Source organism: Ceratotherium simum, chromosome 12 (genome assembly GCF_057802395.1).
Source record: "Ceratotherium simum simum isolate JZ-2026a chromosome 12, ASM5780239v1, whole genome shotgun sequence".
Taxonomy (NCBI): Eukaryota; Metazoa; Chordata; class Mammalia; order Perissodactyla; family Rhinocerotidae; genus Ceratotherium; species Ceratotherium simum.
The window spans coordinates 9,379,536-9,401,698 of NC_141911.1; the positions used below are offsets into that span (position 1 = coordinate 9,379,536).

General features: G+C 39.2%; 1 protein-coding gene across 9 annotated transcripts in view; it reads left to right on the forward strand.

Annotated features, from left to right (window-relative positions):
* HMBOX1 (homeobox containing 1) overlaps positions 1-21,466 on the forward strand; it is a 184,621-nt gene extending 163,155 nt beyond the window's left edge. The window contains exons 8-12 of one of the 9 annotated variants that reach the window (XM_014789900.2): positions 14,058-14,140; positions 15,745-15,840; positions 16,945-17,036; positions 17,275-17,346; positions 19,013-21,466. In XM_014789900.2, coding sequence (XP_014645386.1) covers positions 14,058-14,140; positions 15,745-15,840; positions 16,945-17,036; positions 17,275-17,346; positions 19,013-19,150 — 481 coding nt within the window. In that variant the 3' untranslated portion in view covers positions 19,151-21,466. Of the gene's footprint in view, positions 1-14,057; positions 14,141-15,744; positions 15,841-16,941; positions 17,037-17,274; positions 17,380-19,012 lie in introns of all 9 variants that reach the window. The other 8 variants (XM_014789901.2, XM_014789899.2, XM_087437385.1 and 5 more) reach the window with 8 other exon arrangements.
* The last annotated feature ends 697 nt before the right edge of the window (positions 21,467-22,163 follow it).

Consider the following 22,163-nt stretch of genomic DNA (forward strand, 5'->3'; position numbering starts at 1 on the left):
CTGCCTTTGTATCTTTGTCTTTACTGTTAACATTGCCCTTTGTTCTCCAGTGCCTGAAATCTGTGCATCTCTCAGAAGCCTGCCAAATTCAATGAGCTTTCCCATATCAGCCTAGTCCATAGAGATATCTTTTTACTCTGAATCTATTTAGCATATCATTTATGTACTTAATTAGCAGCTAGATGTATTCTGGTTTATCACAATTATGTTACTTTTTTGACTGTTGTTTTGACTCCTTTTATTTAACTTTTTCTTGTCTTCCTCCTCAACTGAACCATATGTTCTTAAGATCAAGGCCTATATTTTGAACTTACATCTACTCCTTAAGTATAGTGCCTCATTCATACTCATGTACTGCATATTTTTTGAATATTTTATTTCCAGGCCTACCTTTGTCTTTCCTAAAAACTCTTTTACTTTACATCAACATTGTGGGTCTGTTCCCCCTACAAAGAAAGCTTTAAGAGTATTGAAATTAAAATTTTTAATTATTACATTTTAAACTTAAATATTTACCAGGGGTATCTTAAAATATATCATTTTATCAGTTTAGATATACTATTTATCTTGAATTAATATTTTTAAACATTGAAACATTACAGAAAGAGAAATAGGTGAAAGTGGTGCTCACTTTCAGTGTACATACCTCCAGCTGTAGTAGCACATTTTAATGAAAATTAATATTTTAAATAGGCCTACATTTTTTTGTCTATTTTTTAATTGAGGTCATATAGTTTATAACACTGTGAAATTTCAGTTGTACGTTATTATTTGTCAATCACCATATATATGTGCCTCTTAACCCCTTGTGCCCACCTCCCAACCCCCTTCCCCTCTGGTAACCACTAAACTGTTCTCTTTGTCTGTGTGTTAGTTTATCTTCCACATATGAGTGAAATCATACGGTGTTTGTCTTTCTCTGTCTGACTTATTTTGCTTAACATAATACCCTCAAGGTCTATCCATGTTGTTGCGAATGGGACGATTTTGTCATTTTTATGGCTGAGTAGTATTCCATTGTATACATGTATACCACATCATCTTTATCCAGTCATCAGTCAGTGGGCACTGGGTTGCTTCCACTTCTTGACTATAGTGAATAATGCTGCAATGAACATAGGGGTGCATAAGCCTCTTTGAATTGTTGATTTGATTTCCAGTTCTTTGGATAAATACCCAGTAGTGGGAAAACTGGGTCATATGGTATTTCTATTTTTAATTTTTTGAGGAATCTCCATACTGTTTTCCATAGTGGCTGCTCCAGTTTGCATTCCCACCAGCAGTGTATGAGGGTTCCCTTTTCTCCACATCCTCTCCAACATTTGTTGTTTTTTGTCTTGGTGATTATAGCTATTCTCACAGGTGTAAGGTGATATCTTAGTGTAGTTTTGTTTCGCATTTCCCTGATGATTAGTGATGTTGAACATTTTGTCATGTGCCTGTTGGCCATCTGTATATCTTCTTTGGAAAAATGTCTGTTCATATCTTCTGCCCATTTTTTGATCAGGTTGTTTGTTTTTTTCTTGTTCCGTGTGTGAGTTCTTTATGTATTTTGGAGATTAACTTCTTGTTGGATGTATGATTTGCAAATATTTTCTCCCAGTTGGTGGGTTGTCTTTTTGTTTTGTTCCGGGTTTCGTTTTCCTTGCAGAAGCTCTTAGTCTGATGAAGTCCCACTTGTTTTTCTTTTGTTTCCTTTGTCTGAGTAGACATGGTATTCGAAAAGATCCTTCTAAGACCAATGTCAAAGAATGTACTGCCTATATTTTCTTCTAGGAGTTTTATGGTTCAGGTCTTACCTTCAAGTCTTTGATCCATTTTGAGTCAATTTTTGTGTATGGTGAAAGATGACGGTCTACTTTCATTCTTTTGCATGTGGCTGTCCAGTTTTCCCAGCACCATTTATTGAAGAGACTTTCCTTTCTCCATTGTATGTTCTTTGCTCGTTTGGCAAAGATTAGCTGTCTGTAGATGTGTGGTTTTATTTCTGGGCTTTCAATTATGTTCCATTGATCTGTGTGTCTGTTTTTGTACCAGTACCATGCTGTTTTGATTACTATAGCTTTGTAGTATATTTTGAAGTTAGGGATTGTGAAGCCTCTAGCTTTGTTCTTTTTTCTCAGGATTGCTTTAGCTATTTGGGGTCTTTTGTTGCCCCATATGAATTTTAGGATTCTTTGTTCTATTTCTGTGAAGAATGTCATTGGGATTCTGATTAGGATTGCATTGAATCTATAGATTGCTTTAGGTAGTATGGACATTTTAACTATATTTATTCTCCCAATCCATGTGCATGGAATATCTTTCCATTTCTTTATGTCATCATCGATTTCTTTCAATAATATCTTATAGTTTTCAGTGTATAGGTCTTGCACCTCCTTGGTTAAATTTATTCCTACATATTTTATTCATTTTGTTGTGATTGTAAATGGGATTGTATTCTTGAGTTCTCTTTCTGTTAGTTCGTTATTAGAGTATAGATATACTATATCTAATAATTGTAAGTTGCTTTAGTACCCTACAACTTTGCTGTAGTTGTTGATATTTCTAATAGTTTTCCAATGGATTCTTTAGGGTTTTCTATATATAAAATCATGTCGTCTGCAAACAGCGAGAGTTTCACTTCTTCATTGCCTTAAATAGGCCTACATTTTTTAATTATAAAAATAATAAGTCCTTAACAGAAAAGAAAGAATTAATTGCCAGGCTTAGATATTTAAAACTATAGTGAATAAATTTTTATATTCTTAAGGCTTTGATTTGGAAGAAGTTACTGATTTATTTTTACTCTAATCTTCATTTTACATATTTATTTATTTATTTATTTTTAAAGATTTTATTTATTTATTTATTTTCCCCCCAAAGCCCCAGTAGATAGTTGTATTTCATAGTTGCACATCCTTCTAGTTGCTGTATGTGGGACATGGCCTCAGCATGGCCGGAGAAGCGGTGCGTCAGTGTGCGCCGGGATCCGAACCCGGGCTGCCAGCAGCAGAGTGCGCGCATTTAACCACTAAGCCACGGGGCCGGCCCTATTTTACGTATTTAGATCCTAAAAATACAGATAAAAAATGATTCTTTTTAACTCATTGTCATATATGCTATAAATAACCGCAAATTCTAATTTAGCTCCCCCAAATATTATGGCTGTATTCTGTTAGTCACTAGAACAGCAATCACAATCCTAATATTTTCTAGCTGATCCAAATACACTTTCCAAATATAAATTGTTTATGTAATTGTATTATTATTAAACTAGTTCTTAATTAATTGTTTCATTGTTTTTACAAAGTTATTTTATTAAAAAGACATTTATAAAAATAGCATATGTTTGTTTCAGAAATTCAGCAGAGAAGTATATAAAGCAGAATGTGAAAATCAATGTTTTCCAGTTTTATTGAGAAATAATTGATGTACATCGCTGTGTAAGTTTAAGGCATACAGCATTATGGTTTGATTTACATATATTGTGAAATGATTATTGCAATAGGTGCACCTAACATCCATCATCTCGTATAGATACCATAAAAAGAAAAGAAAGCGGGGCCAGCCCGGTGGCGCAAGTGGTTAAGTGCCCGCGCTCTGCTGTGGTGGCCCGAGGTTCGCCGGTTCGGATCCCGGGTGCGCACCGACGCACTGCTTGTTAAGCCATGCTGTGGCGGCATCCCATTTGTGGAGGAAGATGGGCACGGATGTTAGCCCAGGGCCAGTCTTCCTCAGCAAAAAAAAAAAAAAAAAAAAAGAGGAGGATTGGCAGATGTTAGCATAGGGCTGATCTCCTCACAAAAAAAAAGTTTTAAGGGCCGGCCCCGTGGCTTAGCGGTTAAGTGCGCACGCTCCGCTGCTGGCAGCCGGGGTTCGGATCCCAGGCGCTCACTGACGCACTGCTTCTCTGGCCATGCTGAGGCCGCGTCCCACATACAGCAACTAGAAGGACATGCAGCTGTGACATACAACTATCTACTGGGGCTTTGGGGGAAAAGTAAATAAATAAATAAAATTATAAAAAAAGAAAAAAGCAAAAACAAAAAAACATTTTCTCCTTCTGATGAGAATTCTTAGGATTTACTCTCTTAACAACCTTCCTGTATATCATACAGCAATGTTAACTGTAGTCATCATGTTGTACATTATATACTAGTACTTATTTATCTTATAACTACAAATTTGTACCTTTTGATTACCTTCCTCCAGTTCCCCCTCCCCACATCCTCTGTCTTTGGTAACCACGTCTGATCTCTTTTTCTATGAGTTTGGGGTTTTTTTTGTTTAGATTCCACATATAAGTGAGATCATACGGTATTTGTCCTTCTCTGTCTGACATATTTCACTTAGCATAATGCCTTCAGGGTCCATCCATGTTGTCGCAAGGGGTAGAATTTCCTTGTTTTTTTATGGCCGAATAATATTCTGTTGTATATATATACCACAGCTTCTTTATCCATTCATCCATCGATGGCCACTTAGGTTGTTTCCATGTCTTGGCTATTATAAATAATGCTGCTATGAACAAGGGGGTGTAGATATCTTTTCGAGTTAGTGTTTTTGTTTCCTTTGGATATATTCTCAGAAGTATTGCTGTATCAAATAGACCTGGTAGGTCTATGTTTAATTTTTTGAGGATTCTCCATACTGTTTTCTATAGTGGCTCTACCAATTTACAGTCCCACCAATAGTACACAAGGGTTTCTTTTTTCCATATCCACACCAGCATTTGTTATCTCTTGTCTTTTTGATGATGGCCATTCTAACAAGCGTGAAGTGATATCTCGTTGTGGTTTTTTGATTTGCATTTCCCTAATGACTAATGATGTTGAGCATCTTTTCGTGTACCTATTGGCCTTTCGTATATCTTTTGGGGAAAATGTCTATTCAGGTCCTTTGCCCTTTTTTTTTTTTTTTTTTTTGGTGAGGAAGATTAGCCCTGAGCTAACATCTGTTGTCAATCCTCCTCTTTTTGCTGAGGAAGATTGGCCCTGGGCTAATATCCGTGCCCATCTTCCTCTACTTTATATGTGGGACACCTGCCACAGCATGGCTTGATAAGTGTTGTGTAGGTCCGCATCCGGGATCCAAACCTGCGAACTCTGGGCTGCTGAAGCACAGAGTGCACAAACTTAACTACTACATCACCAGGCTGGCCCCTTTGCCCATTTCTAATTGGGTTATTTGTTTTTTGTTTTGTTTTGTTTTGTTTGTGAGGAAGATCAGCCCTGTGCTAACATCTGCCAATCCTCCTCTTTTTTTTTTTTTTTTTTTGCTGAGGAAGACTGGCCCTGGGCTAACATCCGTGCCCATCTTCCTCCACTTTATATGGGATGCCGCCACAGCATGGCCTGCGAAGCAGTGCGTCGGTGCGCACCTGGGATCCGAACTGGCGAACCCCGGGCTGCTGCAGCGGAGCATGTGCGCTTAACCGCTTGCGCCACCGGGCTGGCCCCTGGGTTATTTGTTTTTTTGCTATTGAGTTGTATAAGTTCTTGATATATTTTCGATGTGAACCCCTTATCAGATACATGGTTTGCAAATATTTTTTGCCCTTCCATAGATTGTCTTTTCACTTTGTTGATAGTTCTTTTGCTGTACAGAAGCTTTTTAGTTTGACGTAGTCCTACTTGTTTATTTTTGATTTTGTTGCTTGTGTTTTAGGTGTCATATCCAAAAAATCATTACCAAGACTCATATCAAGGAGCTTTATTCCTATGTTTTCTTCTAGGAGTTGCATGATTTTAGGTCTTACAGTTAAGTCTTTAATCCATTTTGAGCTAATTTTTGTGAGTGGTGTAAGATAGATGTCCAGTTTCATTCTTTTCATGTGAATATCCACTTATCCCAGCAGCATTTATTGAAGAGACTGTCTTTTCTCCATTGAGTATTCGTGGCTCTCTTATCAAATATTAGTTGACGGTATACGCTTGGATTTATTTCTAGGCTTTCAATTCTCTTTCATTAGTCTATTTATCTGTTTTTATGCCAGTACCATATTGTTTTGATTACTATAGCTTTATAGTACAGCTTGAAATCAGGGAATGTGATGCCTCCTGCCTTGTTCTTCTTTCTCAGTATTTCTTTGGCTATTTGGAGTCTTTTGTGGTTCCATATAAATTTTAGGAGTGTTTTTTCTACTTCTGTAAAAACAATGTCATTGGAATCTTGGTAGGGGTCGCATTGAATGTGTAGTTGACTTGGTAGGATTGACAGTTTAACAATGTTAATTCTTCCAATCCCTGAACATGGAATAGCTTTCCATTTATTTCTGTCTCCTTCAATTTCTTTTCATCAGTGTCTTGTAGTTTTCAGTGTAGAGATCTTTCACCTCCTTGGTTAAATTTATTCCTAAATATTGTATTGTTTTTGATACTATTGTAAATGGGATCAATTTCTTTGTTTCTTTTTCAGAAAATTCATTGTTGTTGTATAGAAACACTACTGGTTTCCGTATGTTAATTTTGTATCCTGCAGCTTTACTGAATTCATTGATTAGATCTAATAGTTTTTTTGGCTGAGTCTTTAGGATTTTCTGTGTGTAAAATCATGTCATCTGCAAATAGAGACAATTTTACTTCTTCCTTTCCAATTCTGATACCTTTCATTTCTTTCTCTTGCCTGATTGCTCTAGCTAGGACTTCCAGTATTATGTTGAATATGAGTGGTGAGAGTGGGCATGCTTGTCTTGCTCCTGATCTTAGAGGAAAAGCTTTCAGCCTTTCACCATCGAGTGTGATGTTAGCTGTGGGCTTGTCATATATGGCCTTTATTATTTTGAGATATGTTCCTTCCATGCCTAATGTGTTAAAGAGTTTTTATCATGAGTGGATGTTAAATATTTGTCAAATGCTTTTTCTGCATCTATTGAGATGATCATATAAGTTTTTTCTTCCATTCTATTAATATGATGTATCACATTGATTGATTTGCATATGTTGAACCATCCTTGCATCCCAGGGGTAAATTCCACTTGATCATGGTGAATAATTCTTTTGATGTACTGCTGAATTTGATTTACTAGTATTTTCTTGAGACTTTTTACATCTATATTCATCAGGGATATTGGCCTGTAGTTTTCTTTTCTAGTAGTTTCCTTTTTTGGTTTTGGCATCAGGATAATGCTGGCCTTGTAAAGAGTTTGGGAGTGTTCCCTCTTATTTGATTTTTTGGAAGAGTCTGAGAAGGATTGGTGTTGATTCTTCTTTAAATGTTTGGTAAGATTCATCAGTGAAGCCATCTGGTCCTGGGCTTTTCTTTGATGGGAAGTATTTGATTACTGATTCAATCTCCTTACTAGTATTTGGTCTATTCAGGTTTTCTATTTCTTTTTGATTCAGTCTTGGTAAGTTATATGTTTCTAAGAATTTTTTCATTTCTTCTAGGTTGTCTAGTTTGTTGGTGTATAGTTGTTCATAGTAGCCTTTTATGATCCTTTGTATTTATGTAGTACCCATTGTAATGTCTACTTTTTCATTCAAAATTTTGTTGATTTGGGTCCTCGTTCTTTTTTCCTTGGTTAGTCTAGCTAAGGATTTGTTAATTTGGTTTATCTTCTCAAAGAATCAACTCTTAGTTTGGTTAATCTTTTCTCTTCTTTTTTTCTGTTCTCTATTTCTGCTCTAATCTTTTTATTTCCTTTCTTATGCCAACTTGGGGCTTGGTTTGTTCATCTTTTTTAGTTCCTTAAGGTGGAGAGTTAGGTTGTTTATTTGGGATCTTTCTTCCTTCTTAATGTAGGTCTTTATTGCTATGACCTTCCCTCTTAGAACTACTTTTGCTGCATCCCATAAGTTTTGGTGTGTTGCATTTCCATTTTCATTTGTCTCAAGAAGCTTTTTTATTTCCCCTTTAATTTCTTCTTTGATCCATTGGTTGTTCAAGAGAGTGTTGTTTAATTTCCATGTGTTCATGAATTTTCCTCTTGTTATTGATTTCTAGTTCCATGCTGTTGCGGTCAGAGAAGATATTTGGTATCTTTTCAGTCTTCTTGAATTTGCTAAGACTTGTTTTGTGGCCTGACATATGGTCTATCCTAGAAAATGTTTCATGAGCACTTGAGAAGAATGTGTATTCTGCTATTGTTGGATAGAATAGTCTGTATATGTCTGTTAGGTCCATTTGGTCTATAGTGTTGTTCAAATCTGCTGTTTCCTTATTGATTCTCTCTGTGGATGATCTATCCATTGTTGAGAGTGGGATATTAAAGTCCCCAACTACTACTGTATTACTGTTTCTTTCTTTTAGCTCTGTTAGTTTTTGCTTTATATATTTAGGTGCTTTAGGTGCTCAGATGTTGGGAGTATAAACATTTACAATTGTTTTTTCTTCTTGATGGATTAACCCTTTTATCATTATGTAATGACCTTCTTTGTCCCTTTTTACCATTTTTAGTTTAAAGTCTATTTTGTCTGATATAAGTACAGCTACTCCTGCTTTTTTTTTTTTTTTTTTGGTTACGATTTGCTTGAAATGACTTTTTCCATCCCTGCCTGTGCATAGCACAGGAAGCTTCCATGCCTAGTACTGGCTTTCTTCTGATACTGGCTTTGCTCTGGTGCTGATCAGCTCTGCCCACCCACCTCTTGGCTCAAGCACCACTGGGCCACACAGTGGAGTTGTCACCAGCCCTTCTGCTCAGATGGGGCTTTGGAAGGTACACTCCACAGCTAGTGGGGCTGTGACTCAGCATCTTACCTGGATCTGGGCAAACCAGTCTCTAAGGCTGGCAAAACTCCTCATTTGAGGATCTGAATCTGACAGATCTGTACCCCACCAAGTTCCCTGGTCAGAGTGCGCCCCTGACTTGGTTCTGCAGATGAGCAAAGCTGCTGGTTGGGATTACTACTTGAGCACTGCAGGTATGAACTCGGTCTGCTGAGATCCCTGTGCTGGTTGTTACAAGCCCCTCCACCCTTCTCCGTCAAAGTCAGATTCTCGGTGTATTGAGCCCCGCAGATTCCCCTGCATTCCCTGTGGTGCAAGATCAGAGTAGGTCACAAAGTGACCCACAGTGCTGGGGGCGGGTAGGCTAGTTGTCCCCTCTTGGTTCTCTTTTCCTACTGGAGGAACCAGAGGCTCAGGGGAGATCTCTGTGTGGTGCTGCACTGGCCTGGGGGAATGGGCAATGCAGTCAATGTGTAGCCTCTTCTCTTATCCTCTAATGCAATCTGTCTTGATCTCTAAGGTGCAGGCAGGTGGTTCAGTCTCACTTCCATGTTCTAGGATTCTCTCAGTGGTGTCGTCTTCTTGAATAGTTGTTGGTTGTTCCTCTTGTGAGAGGGAGCGAAGTCAGGAACAACCTATATTGCCATGTTGGTGATGTCACCTCTGAAAATCAATCTTAATTATCACCAGTATTTCCTTGTCTTCCACCCACCCCAGCATTCTTGCTTCCAAGAGATAATCATCATTTGTAACAGTTTAGTATGTATCCTTCGAGACCCTGTTGCAGTAACTCTATACCCCTGATTGCCAACAGTTCATTTACAGTGATACCCATTTCTTTTGGAAGTCTCTACAATGGGTTGGTGGTGACTTTGTCCATCATTATTTTCTTGTCAACACTATCATCAATCAGGAGTGCGTATAAGGATGAATCAGACTTGCACCTTGACCTCAGGTTGCTTTCATTGTAGTAGGAGTATGCAGTGACAACTATAATACAAAATGAAAAAGGTGTAAGAGAGGAACAGATGAAGTGCTGTAGGGTTCATGGAGGGAGGAAAATATTTACCTTTGGCTGACCAGGAGGTAACATGTGAGCTATATCCTGAAAGACAGACAAGGTTTGGGTTGGGGAGAAGGCCAAAAGCAGATATACTGGCAGGAGAAAGGCACAGAGATGTAGTGAGTTTACAGAATTATTCCATTTTCCTAGACTGTAGCATGCATATATGGGAGTAGCAGCAGATAAAGATGCAAAGGTAGTTTGGGGGAAACCTCTGAACACCTCTATAGTAAATCTTGAAAAATTTTTGAACAGAATAGTAGCATGACTAGAGATGTGCATTAGGAATATTAATCAGACATTACACAGGGTAGAGTATCAGTAACAGGCTTGCAGTAATTTGGAAGAAGTACCATGAGGTGTAGTGGCCATAGAGCTGTTGCTGAAATAGGACCTGTAAGTCTTAGCAACTACCATATTCCATCAGATCTAAGAAGGCCTTGATTGTAAGACACACCGTTATTTTATGTACCAGTGAGGGGGGGGAAGAAACACTGTCAGTTAATTTTCAGACCACCAATTATAAGATGTAGCCTGATTTTAGAGATTATAATAATGAAGAAATGTGCCTATAAAATCAGTGACATAGAATAATTGCATGGATACAGCGAAAAGATGGGATATGCAAAAAAGAAATGAGACAGTTTAGAAAATGAAAGAAGGGGGAGATGAGATCAAAGACACAAGTGGAAAAGTAAACCTTCAAGGGGAGGAGAATGCATCTTCCTTTGCCATGGGATGAAGAAATCAATGAGCAATGACTTAGAGAAGTTTAGAAGTTGAGAAGCTAAAAACATTAAGCAAACTCATATTAAATAACCTCCATCTTGGTAAAAGAGGAGGCAAGGTCATCTGCAAAAAGAATGACGTGGTGGGTTTGAGGGCTTGGGACTTCAGAGTGAAAAGGTTTCAGGTGAGTGAAGCATGAAAGATGGAGTATTAAAGACAGTTGGTTAGAAAGAACTAAAAGAATTCCGCTCAGAAATGAGGGGCCCAGCTAAGGTTGAACAGCTGAGACTTATAAAGAAACCAATTGGCCCTATCTCATGACTTTGTCCAGGAGCACTTGAAACCATGAGAAAAGGATGGAAGAAAACAAGTGGAGGGTACTTTCTCTGCAGGGTAGGAGATTGGCTGTACAGGTATTGTGGAAGGACAGAAAAGCTAAATAATCCAAGTTTCTCCTAAGGCATGGTGTTGATTTGGCTTGCCATGGAGTTGAGGCTAAGAAATGAGAAGTGAGGCCAGAGAAGACTAATAGATAAACAGATTTCTTTTAAGTTAGCAGGGAGGGTTTTAAAAGGATTCAAGATTATAGAGAAGGTAAAGAATAAATTATTTAGAAGAGGAGGAGTAGGTAAGCAGAAAGTTGATTAGGGAATTGCAGAATTTGAGATCACGGATGTAGAATTCTGAGCGTTGAGTCTTGATGTATTATCTTTCTAAAACACAGAGGGGAATGTATCTCTGTTTGGCTTGAAAACCTCTATTTCAGGATGAAGTCTTTACTACTCATAGAACAGACAAAGCTCATCACAAGCTGACCCCATCCTACTTTTCCAGGCTATTATCTCATTTCTTCTTGTGAAGCCCATATTCTAACCACACTGAACCCTTCTCTATGCCCAGAATCCTCAAGGCTTTTCTCTACCTTCTGCCTTTGCACACAGTTCCCCTTGCATGAAATGCTGTTCCTCCTCTTCTCTGCCTTGCAAACTCCTGCCCATCTTCAAGACCTAATTCAGATGGCACTTCCTCTGCCAAGTCTTTCCAGGCTCCTGCAAACAATACTGAGCACACCTTTATCTGTGCTTCCACAGTACTCTGCTCAGACATCCTATGGAATTTTACCACAAGTATATTGATTTATATGTCTCTTTCCCCAGTAGATTATAAACTCCTTGAAGTCAGAAACTATCGAATTCTTTACCCACAGTGCTAGCACATAATATTGCTTTTGTTGTCTTGGTTGTTGAGTTTTAAATGAATGACTGAGCTAATCCAGTGCTTCTCAAACGTTAATGTGCATTTGAATCACCTGGAGATCTTGTTAAAATTCAGATTCTGATTTAGTCTGAGGTGGGGTCTAGGATTCTGCCTTTCTGACAAGCTCCCAGGTGATGCCTGTGCTGCTGGTTCATGGAACTAATGCAGAGTGTCTTTGCCCAAGTAAATAGCAGAAGTGGAGTAAAGATAACTGTTCCAATTCCACATTTATTGGGGCAGTGACTTGGAAAAATCCTCAATATGAACACTGGAGCCCTAAAAACGATAGCAGAAAATCATGCGGGAAGAGATGCTTAAAACACAGAATAAAGCAGGAGACCATTGTGGAGGCTAGTAGCTGACAAGACTGGGATGATACAGTTCTGTGACTTACGTTTTTTTTTTTTTTATAATTTTTATTTATTTTTCCCCAAAGCCCCGGTAGATAGTTGTATGTCATAGTTGCACATCCTTCTAGTTGCTGTATGTGGGACGCGGCCTCAGCATGGCCGGAGAAGCGGTGCGTCAGTGCGCGCCTGGGATCCGAACCTGAGCCGCCAGCAGCGGAGCACACGCACTCAACTGCTAAGCCACAGGGCTGGCCCATTACATTTTAGAAAAGGAAAGGCTGGGCCAGCCCAGTGGTGCAAACATTTAAGTGCACGCGCTCCGCTGCGCGGCCCGGGATTCGCCGGTTCCGGTCCCGGGCGCGCACTGAGGCACTGCTTGTGGAGCCATGCTGTGGCCATGTCCCATATAAAGTAGAGGAAGATGGGCACGGATGTTAGCTCAGGGCCAGTCTTCCTCACAAAAAACAAAAAAAAGAAACGAAAAGGAAAGGCTGTTCCATGATGGCAGCTGCTATGAGTCGGGACTGCAGTGAAGGATGTTCTCCATGGAACGGGTGGAATGTCAGAAGTCGAGTTTAGGGGTTCACAAGAAGGGAGAGGGGCAGTGTTTATTCTCAGCAGAATGGCATTTCCACCAGTGCAGACAGGTGGGTGAGGGAATGGGAAAGGTGCATTCTAGCGGAAGGGAAGCCTCTGAAGAAAGGGGAGGTACTAGAATTTGACAAGGGATATTTCCTGATCTTAAGTTTTCAGGTTCAAAGCACAAAAATTCTCTTTTTCTTTTTTTAAACTCATAGGTGACAGAAAAAGTAGCACTAGTAAGCATTCTCTTTCCACGTATAGTCTCCCAGATCTGATAATACTAAGGATGGGTTCAGTAAACCTAGTTTCTTTTAAGTATTATTGTACAGAAGTAATATATGCCTTTTTAACATACGGAAAAAGGCAAAAATAAAGAAATGTTTGAATCTCCTCCCACTAATCCTCTTCCCCCACAATGAAGTAATCAATATTTACAGCCTGATGTGTTCTCTTCTAGTTTTTATCCGTGCAAATTTATGTACCCATAGAGAGGAATTTTTCAAATTCTGTAATGGTATTTTCACGTGCACGTTATTCTGCAGATTTTCTCACTTAGCAATATGTCATAAACATCCCCCCAGTTCAATGGATAGAGCTCTAACTTATTTTTTTCTTAGTCATTTTTAAATAGCTGTGTATAAATACAGATGTCCCATAATTTGTTCTGCTATTCTCCTGTTGATGGACAATTGGGTAATTTCCAATTACTGCTACTATAAACAATATGACACACAAAAAAAAGTCCTGTTGTTACCAGTGCCTCAATAACAGAACTCTGTGATTTCAACCAGCCATACATATCACAAGTAACTTAAATCAAGGACATCTTTTTTTTTCTTCTGGTTTCGGTAAGGACCTGGTGAGGCGACCCTGGCACTGACCATCAGGCACTCTGGCCACGCTGGCTCCCTGGGTACCACTGTCCAGCTAGCAGGGGCAGATGGGCATGGGGGACCAAGAAAAGGGTGAGCCTAGCTGGGTGGGATCCTCTGGGGGGGGTGTCTCTGGGCCCAGGCAGGGGTGGGCACATCCAATTCTCCTCCCCTGGAGCGCAGGGGTATCAAGGACATCTTTTAATGAAGCATAGCAGTGGCTAGGCCTGTGCTATCCAATACAGTAGCTGCTAGTTGCATATAGCTATTTAAATTTAAGTTTGCTAAAATTAAAGCAAATTAAAATTCACTTCCTCAGTCACATTAGCCTCGTTTCAAAGTGCTCAGCAGCCACATGTGAGTAGTGGCTACGCTATTGGACAGTACAGAACAGACCATTTCCATCCTCATAGAAAATTCCATTGGACAGCCTGGACTAGACATTCTCATGTTACATCCTAAAGACGAAAATATTTTTCAGTGTACTAGTGTTTTAATGAGAGCACGTTTTAAAAAGTACAAACTGTGTGTCTTCATCGGTTGCCTCTGCAGTTACTTCAATGAGAATCAATACCCAGATGAAGCAAAGAGAGAAGAAATTGCAAATGCTTGCAATGCAGTTATACAGAAGCCAGGTAAGGCAGCAAGCACCGCTGTGCTCTGTGGTGGAGCTCTGTGGTGGAGATCATCATTTAGGACACTAAATCTCCTCCGACTCACCCAATTGGGTGCTCTCAGCTCCGTCCGCGCTATCCTCCTGTGGATAGTCACTGCCCTGATCTGTTCAAACACTACTTCTTAGGAATGTGATTATGGTACTCCAAATCAAACGTTCACATGGGAAAGTTTCTGGGGAGCGTTCCTGCTTAAGATATGAGACCTTGAAATTGTTCTTTTTAAAGACTATAGGGATTTCTTTTTCCAAAAATATAGCGTAAATGTATCAATTCCAAAATAATTTTAAAGTTTAGATTATTTAAGCAAGGCTTGTCAATGAAAAGATTAAGATAGTTGTGTTTTTTTTTTTTTTTTTTACAATTGTTGTAAATTGTATAATTCTGTATTCCTGTTTAAAGAAAGAACTCTTCTTTGGAGTTGGCTTCTATCTCCTTCTCACATTGGGATGACTTCTGCTTAGCTAGGAAAAATTTAGAGTTATTCCATTCCTGAAGTCCTATGCAAGTCAACAACAGAGCCACTTAAACACTCATGTGTCTTTTCTTCTGTGTGCTAAAATATTATTCCACATTTTATGGGTTTTGTCACCAAAAACCATTCTCATTTAAGATGATCCAGTTGATCTTCATTTGGCCAGTTAATTTGATTACCTTAATGGCTATATACAAAAGTATCAATGTTTTTAAATAAATAAACTGTAATTTATTCTCCCTTAGCTAGAAGCCAGACTTCTAGCAATCTAGGTCCTACAAACTCAGCTCTGACGATATCTATACCCTTATTTCACACAAGCCAAAGTCCCAGCCCTAAAGCTGTGCAGGAACTCAGACTCTTCCTGGAAAACACCTTATCCCTATGTCATCCAGGCCCTAACCTGTTTTCTGGTTTCTCCATCCACTGTGGATTAAAATCTGAAACAGAAAAGAACAGGGGAGGAGGGAACGGTACAGGTGGGCCCTTGTTGGCAAGCATGGTGCTATCCATAAGAAGTCACATTTGACAGCAAAGATGACGATAAATCTAAAATGCAACCTGAATTGTGCTATGTGTTCCAGCATAGTTACAATAATGGATGGTCAGAGTGACCTTCAGTCTTCAAGAAAACATGGACAATATCCCCTGTCTTAAGACAGCAGGAAACTAGTTAATATAAGGCCTTAAAGATGTAAGTAAACTTCGGCTGTCTGGAAACTTGATGAAGAATAACATATTCATCTAGAATGATGCTATTAAATGAAGCCTCCATGTACTATCATGTGAACCTAGAACCCTAGTAGACTGACTTTGTGAAATTCTTTAAAATTGTATTTAATATTTATGTGGCTTTCTGAATTGAAGCATTTTATGTTATTGCTATTTGTGTATTTATTTATGTATTTGTTTATTCAGTAATAATTTGAGTGCATACATAGTACTAGGTAATGCTAAAAAAAAAATTTCTCCCTGTCTCTGCTATTCTGGCAATAAATGCAATCATAAGAACTTTTAAAAAAGAAAAGTATTATCTCTTAAAACTAGTCTCAGATATAGATTATCTAAATTTTATTGGATACATTCACAGGCAAAAAACTGTCAGATCTGGAACGCGTTACCTCTCTGAAAGTATATAATTGGTTTGCTAACAGACGGAAGGAGATCAAGAGGAGAGCCAATATCGGTAATGTATCAGAGAGGCTGCTCTCTTTTTTGAAGCAGTTACAGACATTATGTTGATTTTAAGAGTGACTTGAGTTTATTATTTTTTTTATTTATTTATTTTTTTAAAGATTTTATTTATTTATTTTTTTCCCCCCAAAGCCCCAGTAGATAGTTGTATGTCATAGCTGCACATCCTTCTACTTGCTGTATGTGGGACGCGGCCTCAGCATGGCCGGAGAAGCAGTGCGTGCCCGGGATCCGAACCCAGGCCGCTAGCAGCGAAGCGCGCGCACTTAACTGCTAAGCCACAGGGCCGGCCCATGACTTGAGTTTAGAACTGCATGTCTAAATGATCCTAACTTTTAAACCTAACAAGAATTGCCCTTATGTTTTTGTTCATTATATTTTTAATAACCCAGTTAGTATTATTTACACTATTTGTATTGTAATAGTAATGGCATTATTATTTCTAAAACTCATTGTTCTTAGTGTTCTAGAATCTAGAACTAAACATGGCCCCTGACCAATTACTCCTGTGGTGCATAGTAAAGATACTTGTAAGGTCTCGGGAAAGGGAATGTGATACCCCAAGCTTCTTTGTTATTACTGGGCTATGACTTAGATATTAAGAAACATCTGATTAATAGAATTGGAATGAAAGAGTCTCAACAGGCAGGGAACGTAGCAAAAGGCAGAGACTTAAAAAAAAAGAGCATTTAAGAAATGTGAATTGATGAGATTGGGGTAGGTTTTGAGCTTTTAAAATTGTATTTCATTTATAAACTTACTCCCTCTTCATCATTACAATTCTCAAATGCTTTATAGAACCCCAAGACAGGAGGGCTGTTTAATTAGTTGGTAAGTATTTATGAAGCACCTAACAGTCAACTACTCAAATGTAGCACGCAGAGCAGCAGGGACTCCAGAATGGCAAACGTTTTCCTCCCCTGGCCTATGTGTAGTTGAATTCCATCCATCTTCAATTTAAAAGAAATAAAACATAGAGCCATTTAGGTTATTTAATTACATTCTGATTTCCTCAACACAAAATTTAATTCAGTATTTAGGCCATTATGGTAATGTAACAGATAATTTAGGGATCTATTTGCTTTTTTCGAAGAAGCAGCAATCCTGGAGAGTCATGGGATAGATGTACAGAGTCCAGGAGGCCATTCCAACAGTGATGATGTCGACGGAAATGACTACTCAGAGCAGGTGAGCAGCCGAGCAGAGGTTCTTGGTTACAGAGTGGGTGGGTTAGTATGACAACTCAATTCTGTGGGTGCGTTTTGTATGGGGTGGGGGAGGGGAGACAGTCTAATGTCCCTCCACTCTGCTCATGTGTTTGGTTAGATTTTCCTGTAATTTGAAAGGAATGTGGTAAGATTCAGTTGTCCTGTTGAATTTGTGAGAAATCGTTATTCACCCACATGGATTTATTGTCATACAACAGGATACTTGGCAAGTACGCAATGGGGAGGAGGAGGAGGGAAGAAGTTCAGAGGGAGGCAGAGAAGCAGAGAAGGTAGAAGAAGAGAGGAGGATCTGACCCAAACAAGCAAGTTACACCATTCACCACACACACACTCAATGTTTGAGAAATACTAGGGGCTACTGGGTAGCTGTAATCCATGCCTAAACATGTACCAATGCAGCACACAGTGGAAGGTCCCACCCACTACGGCCCCATTGCAGTGGGAACCCTCGTGCCGAGATGGTTCTTCCAGAGTCTCTGGCACAGTGACACACACATCCTCTCATAAATGCATGACTTCTCACCTCACCCTGACTTATTCTTCATTGCTTGGGGGGAAAAATATATTTAATTGTAGCCACTGAATGGAATAATTCAGTAACTGAGAATGTGGGAACTTTTCCCCCCCACATATCCGTTGACAAATTGCATTAAAATTTTTATAGGATTTAAAATTCATTTCCATTTGGAATATGAAGAGAATATATGGTCTCTTCTCCTAGACTCCAGCAGGAAAACCTTGGCTCTTTCCTATGGTGTAACACCTTTTCTGGGTCCTTCAGCCAGCTCTTAAATGTAGTCCACTCTGTTCTTCCTTCTGCCCACCATTTTACAGCCTCTGTTTACCAGCTGGAGCGCAGACACTGCAAGAGTGCATGCAATTCCATACTTATCCCTTTTTAAACTCCAAAGACCAATTCTATGAAAATGAGAATGAAACAATGATGCCTGTACTTCCCAAGGGTTACCTTTTTCCCTTTAGGACTCCAAATCATAGCTCCACATTTACTTGAGAGAATGTTCTGTAAGTCTTTCTAATTGGAAACATTCTTGTTATTTTTCAATCTACCAGTGTAGATGGATCATTTCCATCTTTTTTTCCAGATGCCCTAAGGGCAGCACATCCCATGCTTTTTTTCCGAAGGGACTTACCCTTTCCAAAGCTTTTTGATGCAGAGTTCCCCTGAAGATATGACAGGTGAGAACTTACCCCTTATTTGTAACACCATCTTCAGTGCCTGATGAACATCCTGCAATGCCAGTTTCCCTCACAGCTTTATTGTGTAACACATTGAGCTGTGTGTGGAAGGAGAGCTTCACACTCCCTCTAAATAAGACACCTCCCGCTTCCCTCGCACAGCTGCCTTACAGCAGGGGAGCACCACACATTTTATCCCCTAGTCATTTCTGGCAGTCATACTTTTGTCCTGTTGTAATTGAGAGTTTTTCCCCCCTGCCCCAGAAATGCATTTTTATCCTTAAGATGTTGGTGTCTGTAGTTTTGTTTAGTTTTCTCAGTTCAAAAGAAAGCTACCATGGATTCTAAAAATCTCTTTGTAGGAGTACCAATCCAGAATTTAATAGCTCACTAGTATGGCCTTCAATGACTAGTGCTATATTTGTTGCAAACTGGAATGATCCAGGTTCAATGATCATCATCAGCAATCTTTCTGATAGAAGCAATAAAATTCTCAGCAAGAAAAAATATTTTAGTGCTTTTTATTTGTTGAATCATAAAAATGTCAACCGGAAGTCTCTGGACCTATATCCATTCAGTGTCTACTTAAATACATTTCACCTCTACTCTCTCATGAGCCCCTCCCCCACTCTTCCTCCCATGAATGTTCTGCCTCTCCTTGCCCCAGCATGCCTTTCTGTGAGCTAGAGAATTTTCCAATCCACTAATAACATTTGTTTCTTATTTCTACACATCTAGGATGACAGCACTAGCCATAGTGACCACCAAGACCCCATCTCATTAGCTGTGGAAATGGCAGCAGTCAACCACACTATCTTGGCATTGGCCCGACAAGGAGCCAACGAAATCAAGACAGAGGCCCTGGATGACGACTGATCAGGGAGGGTTGAACACGAGAAGTTAACTTAGTTTAGACGTAGCACCTTAGCAGACTTTCCTCGGTCCTTAACATGTGTTCTTACAGTATAACTTGCAGTTTCTTGTATGTCAGTTAGCTGTTAGGGTCTTGTTCTGTGAAGATGGCATGGTGCCCTCAGCATTTGCATATACTCTCTCAGTATTAATTCCCAGTAAATAATAACCAACCAACCAACCAAACTTCCCTCTCCCAGCCCCTGAGGCTAGAAAATCTTGCTGCTCTGTCTTAGCATTCCAAGAAAGTGCTTCCAGGTATTTAGATAGCCCTCAGTTCTCAAATACTAGGCTACGTGTAAAACCTTGGGTACCTTTAGATTCTTGTAACACTAGTCTGTACTCCTTTTCCTTCCCCAAGACTGACAGGGTGCAAGCTGAGGTAGTGTGGCCCAGGATTGACAGACACCATTTGGGGAATATCTGCAGAGTAAAAGGAACACTAGCATCCCCACCTCAATGTGGGAATAATTGATTTCCAGCTGCAATAAGCCGTGCCTCATAATAGTCACACTGTGGCTAGATTATACTTCTTTGGGTGCTGTGCTAAGAATGTCAGTGGATAAACTCGATCTCAGATTTTGGTTGATGTTAACATGCCTGACACAGACATCCTTTCCTCTCACAAGCTGTGTGTCTTAGCAGATAAAATACTGCCTTCTGCCTTTGGGACCATGAGTAAAACAAAAAAAAGACAAAAACAAAAGTTATAAAAAAAAAACCCAGCTTGAGAGCATTGGAAAAAACGATGAGCTGAATGTCTAATGGATGTTAAGTCTAGTTTTCAGAACCACTATACATTACGTGGCACAGGTACGTGCCTGCCTGGAAAAGTGCTGGAGGTCATCACGGAAGCCACTTTGCCTCCTGTCTGTGGCCCTTTTCCCTGCTACCAAAAAAGTCTTTCAAGGATGGAGCTAAGGTCAAAAATGAGTGATTGGACTTCCAGTTATTTGTATCCATTAACTGAAGCCCCCTCAATATGAGAGGTCGATAGAGGACTTTACAGTGGGATTATGCTGACTGACTATCACAAATGCAAATACTTTCCTAAATAGGAGCAGTAAAAAGCAGGGGATGTTTGCCACTTATGTGGTGGGTCTTCGAGATACAACGGGATGTGACTGCTTTGGTGTTCTCTTTACTCTGTCCTTGTAGAGATGTGAAAAGCTGTATTGCTACAGGCAATTTATTTAATAATTGGAAGCCATATTGATAATGGATGTGGTAATATTTGTAAAGTTTAATCTACTTTAAGCAGCAGTAACTAATGGAATTTTTTTCCTTGATCACATATGTAGCACTTTTGTTACTTTTTAAAGATATTTATATTTGATAAATCTGTTTTTCATTTTGAGAACTCAAAATACCAAACAGTGAACTTGCGTTATAAAGTCACCCTGTGATCACCTTGGCATCTAGTAGCAAAATGATGAACTATTCATGCATCAAAAAAAAAAATTACATCTGCTGGCCTGGTATGAAAATGATCTCTTGGCATCCTGATTAAATGACACCCTGTCACTGTGGCTAAGAGGAAACAGCCTTCAATGTAGCAGCGTAGGGTGCGTCTGAGAGAGGCTTAACTGCTGTATATTTTCTGCCTCGTTCCATCTCTCCTTTCTACGTACAATGAAGCCTTGTTTAAAGGGGAATACGGGGCTGGCTATTAAGCAGGGCTTCTATCTTTCTGTCCATTACCTGAAAACCATTTCTAAGATGGAAGGAAGGCCCCATTTCCGCACCTCCCCACTCCTCCTCCCCCAGCAAATGTATTCAACTTAAAACCATTGAGAGCGAGTGAGACTTACTGACCGTTTTTCCCTTTCTCGTTAGTGAGAGATTGAATATCTGCCAGTTTCTAGCTGGTCCAACGCCACTTACGGCGCATGCTGACGAGATCATCTCCTTATTTCTTAATCCTGCTTATGTCAGTGTGAGGAAGCCTTTGAGAAGGCATGAAAATGCCACCTTATATGGGTCTGTGACTTTAAAGAGCTATAGGCAGGACCTGGGCCTGCTCTTGTCCATGGATTTCAGGGGGAAAATGTATATACTTTTTCCAGCTTCCAAGAATTGAGGTAAAATGGAGTAGTCTTTTCTGTTTTACTGTATTACTTGAACCAACAAATTCAAGAGTAGCATTTGTTGTTCTCAGGAATGATCCCCCCCGCTTACTTTCTTTCTTGGTGTGTTTGACTTTTATTTCAATTAGGAAGATTGTGTTATCTTTCTTTCCTTTTATATTACTTGGGAGAAATATAACATTGTATCTTTCAATTTTGGTGGAATTTTGTCTGCTTATTCTCGGTTGAATCAGAAAGAAAAGGAGAGAAAAATACACTGTCTGACAAGCCACATCCATGATTTATTGTAAGAAGATTATTATAATTGATAGCTTCTCTATGATGGGATTGCTAGTATCATTTGTTCTTGCCGTTCTTTAAGACTCAAACTGTTAAGAAAGCTGTAGTTTCTGAAGAAATACAGTAATTGCCAGAGAAGAGCTAAAAGGTTTCATTGTTTTAAGACATTTAAAGAAGGAAAAAAACTTCAGAGAATCAAGGAGAGTGAGTGTCCATGAAGACAGTACCAGGCCCTATCTGGCAATCTGGAAAAAGTGAAAGAAATGTGTCTACCAACGTATGATAGCATCTATTGAGTTCAGTAGGAACAGGAGGCAAGGATCTTTCACCCAGAATTATTCTTTTAATTAAAGAAGACTGCTGGCCTGCTCTTAAGAACCACTGCCTTACATACAACTTCTGCTTTTTCACCAAGAGTAAAATTTTAGTTCCTTGGGGCCTAGATTTAAATTTACCATTGGTGTTTTGTCACCAGGTTCTATTTCCTTATTTTGTCCAGGCTACCTTAGTTCTTTTAATGGCATATGGAGTTGCTACTGTCTAATTTGTAGTATCTTTGGATAGTAAATTTTTTTCTTAAGCTTTTTCAGGTTTGAGAGATGGTATTAAAA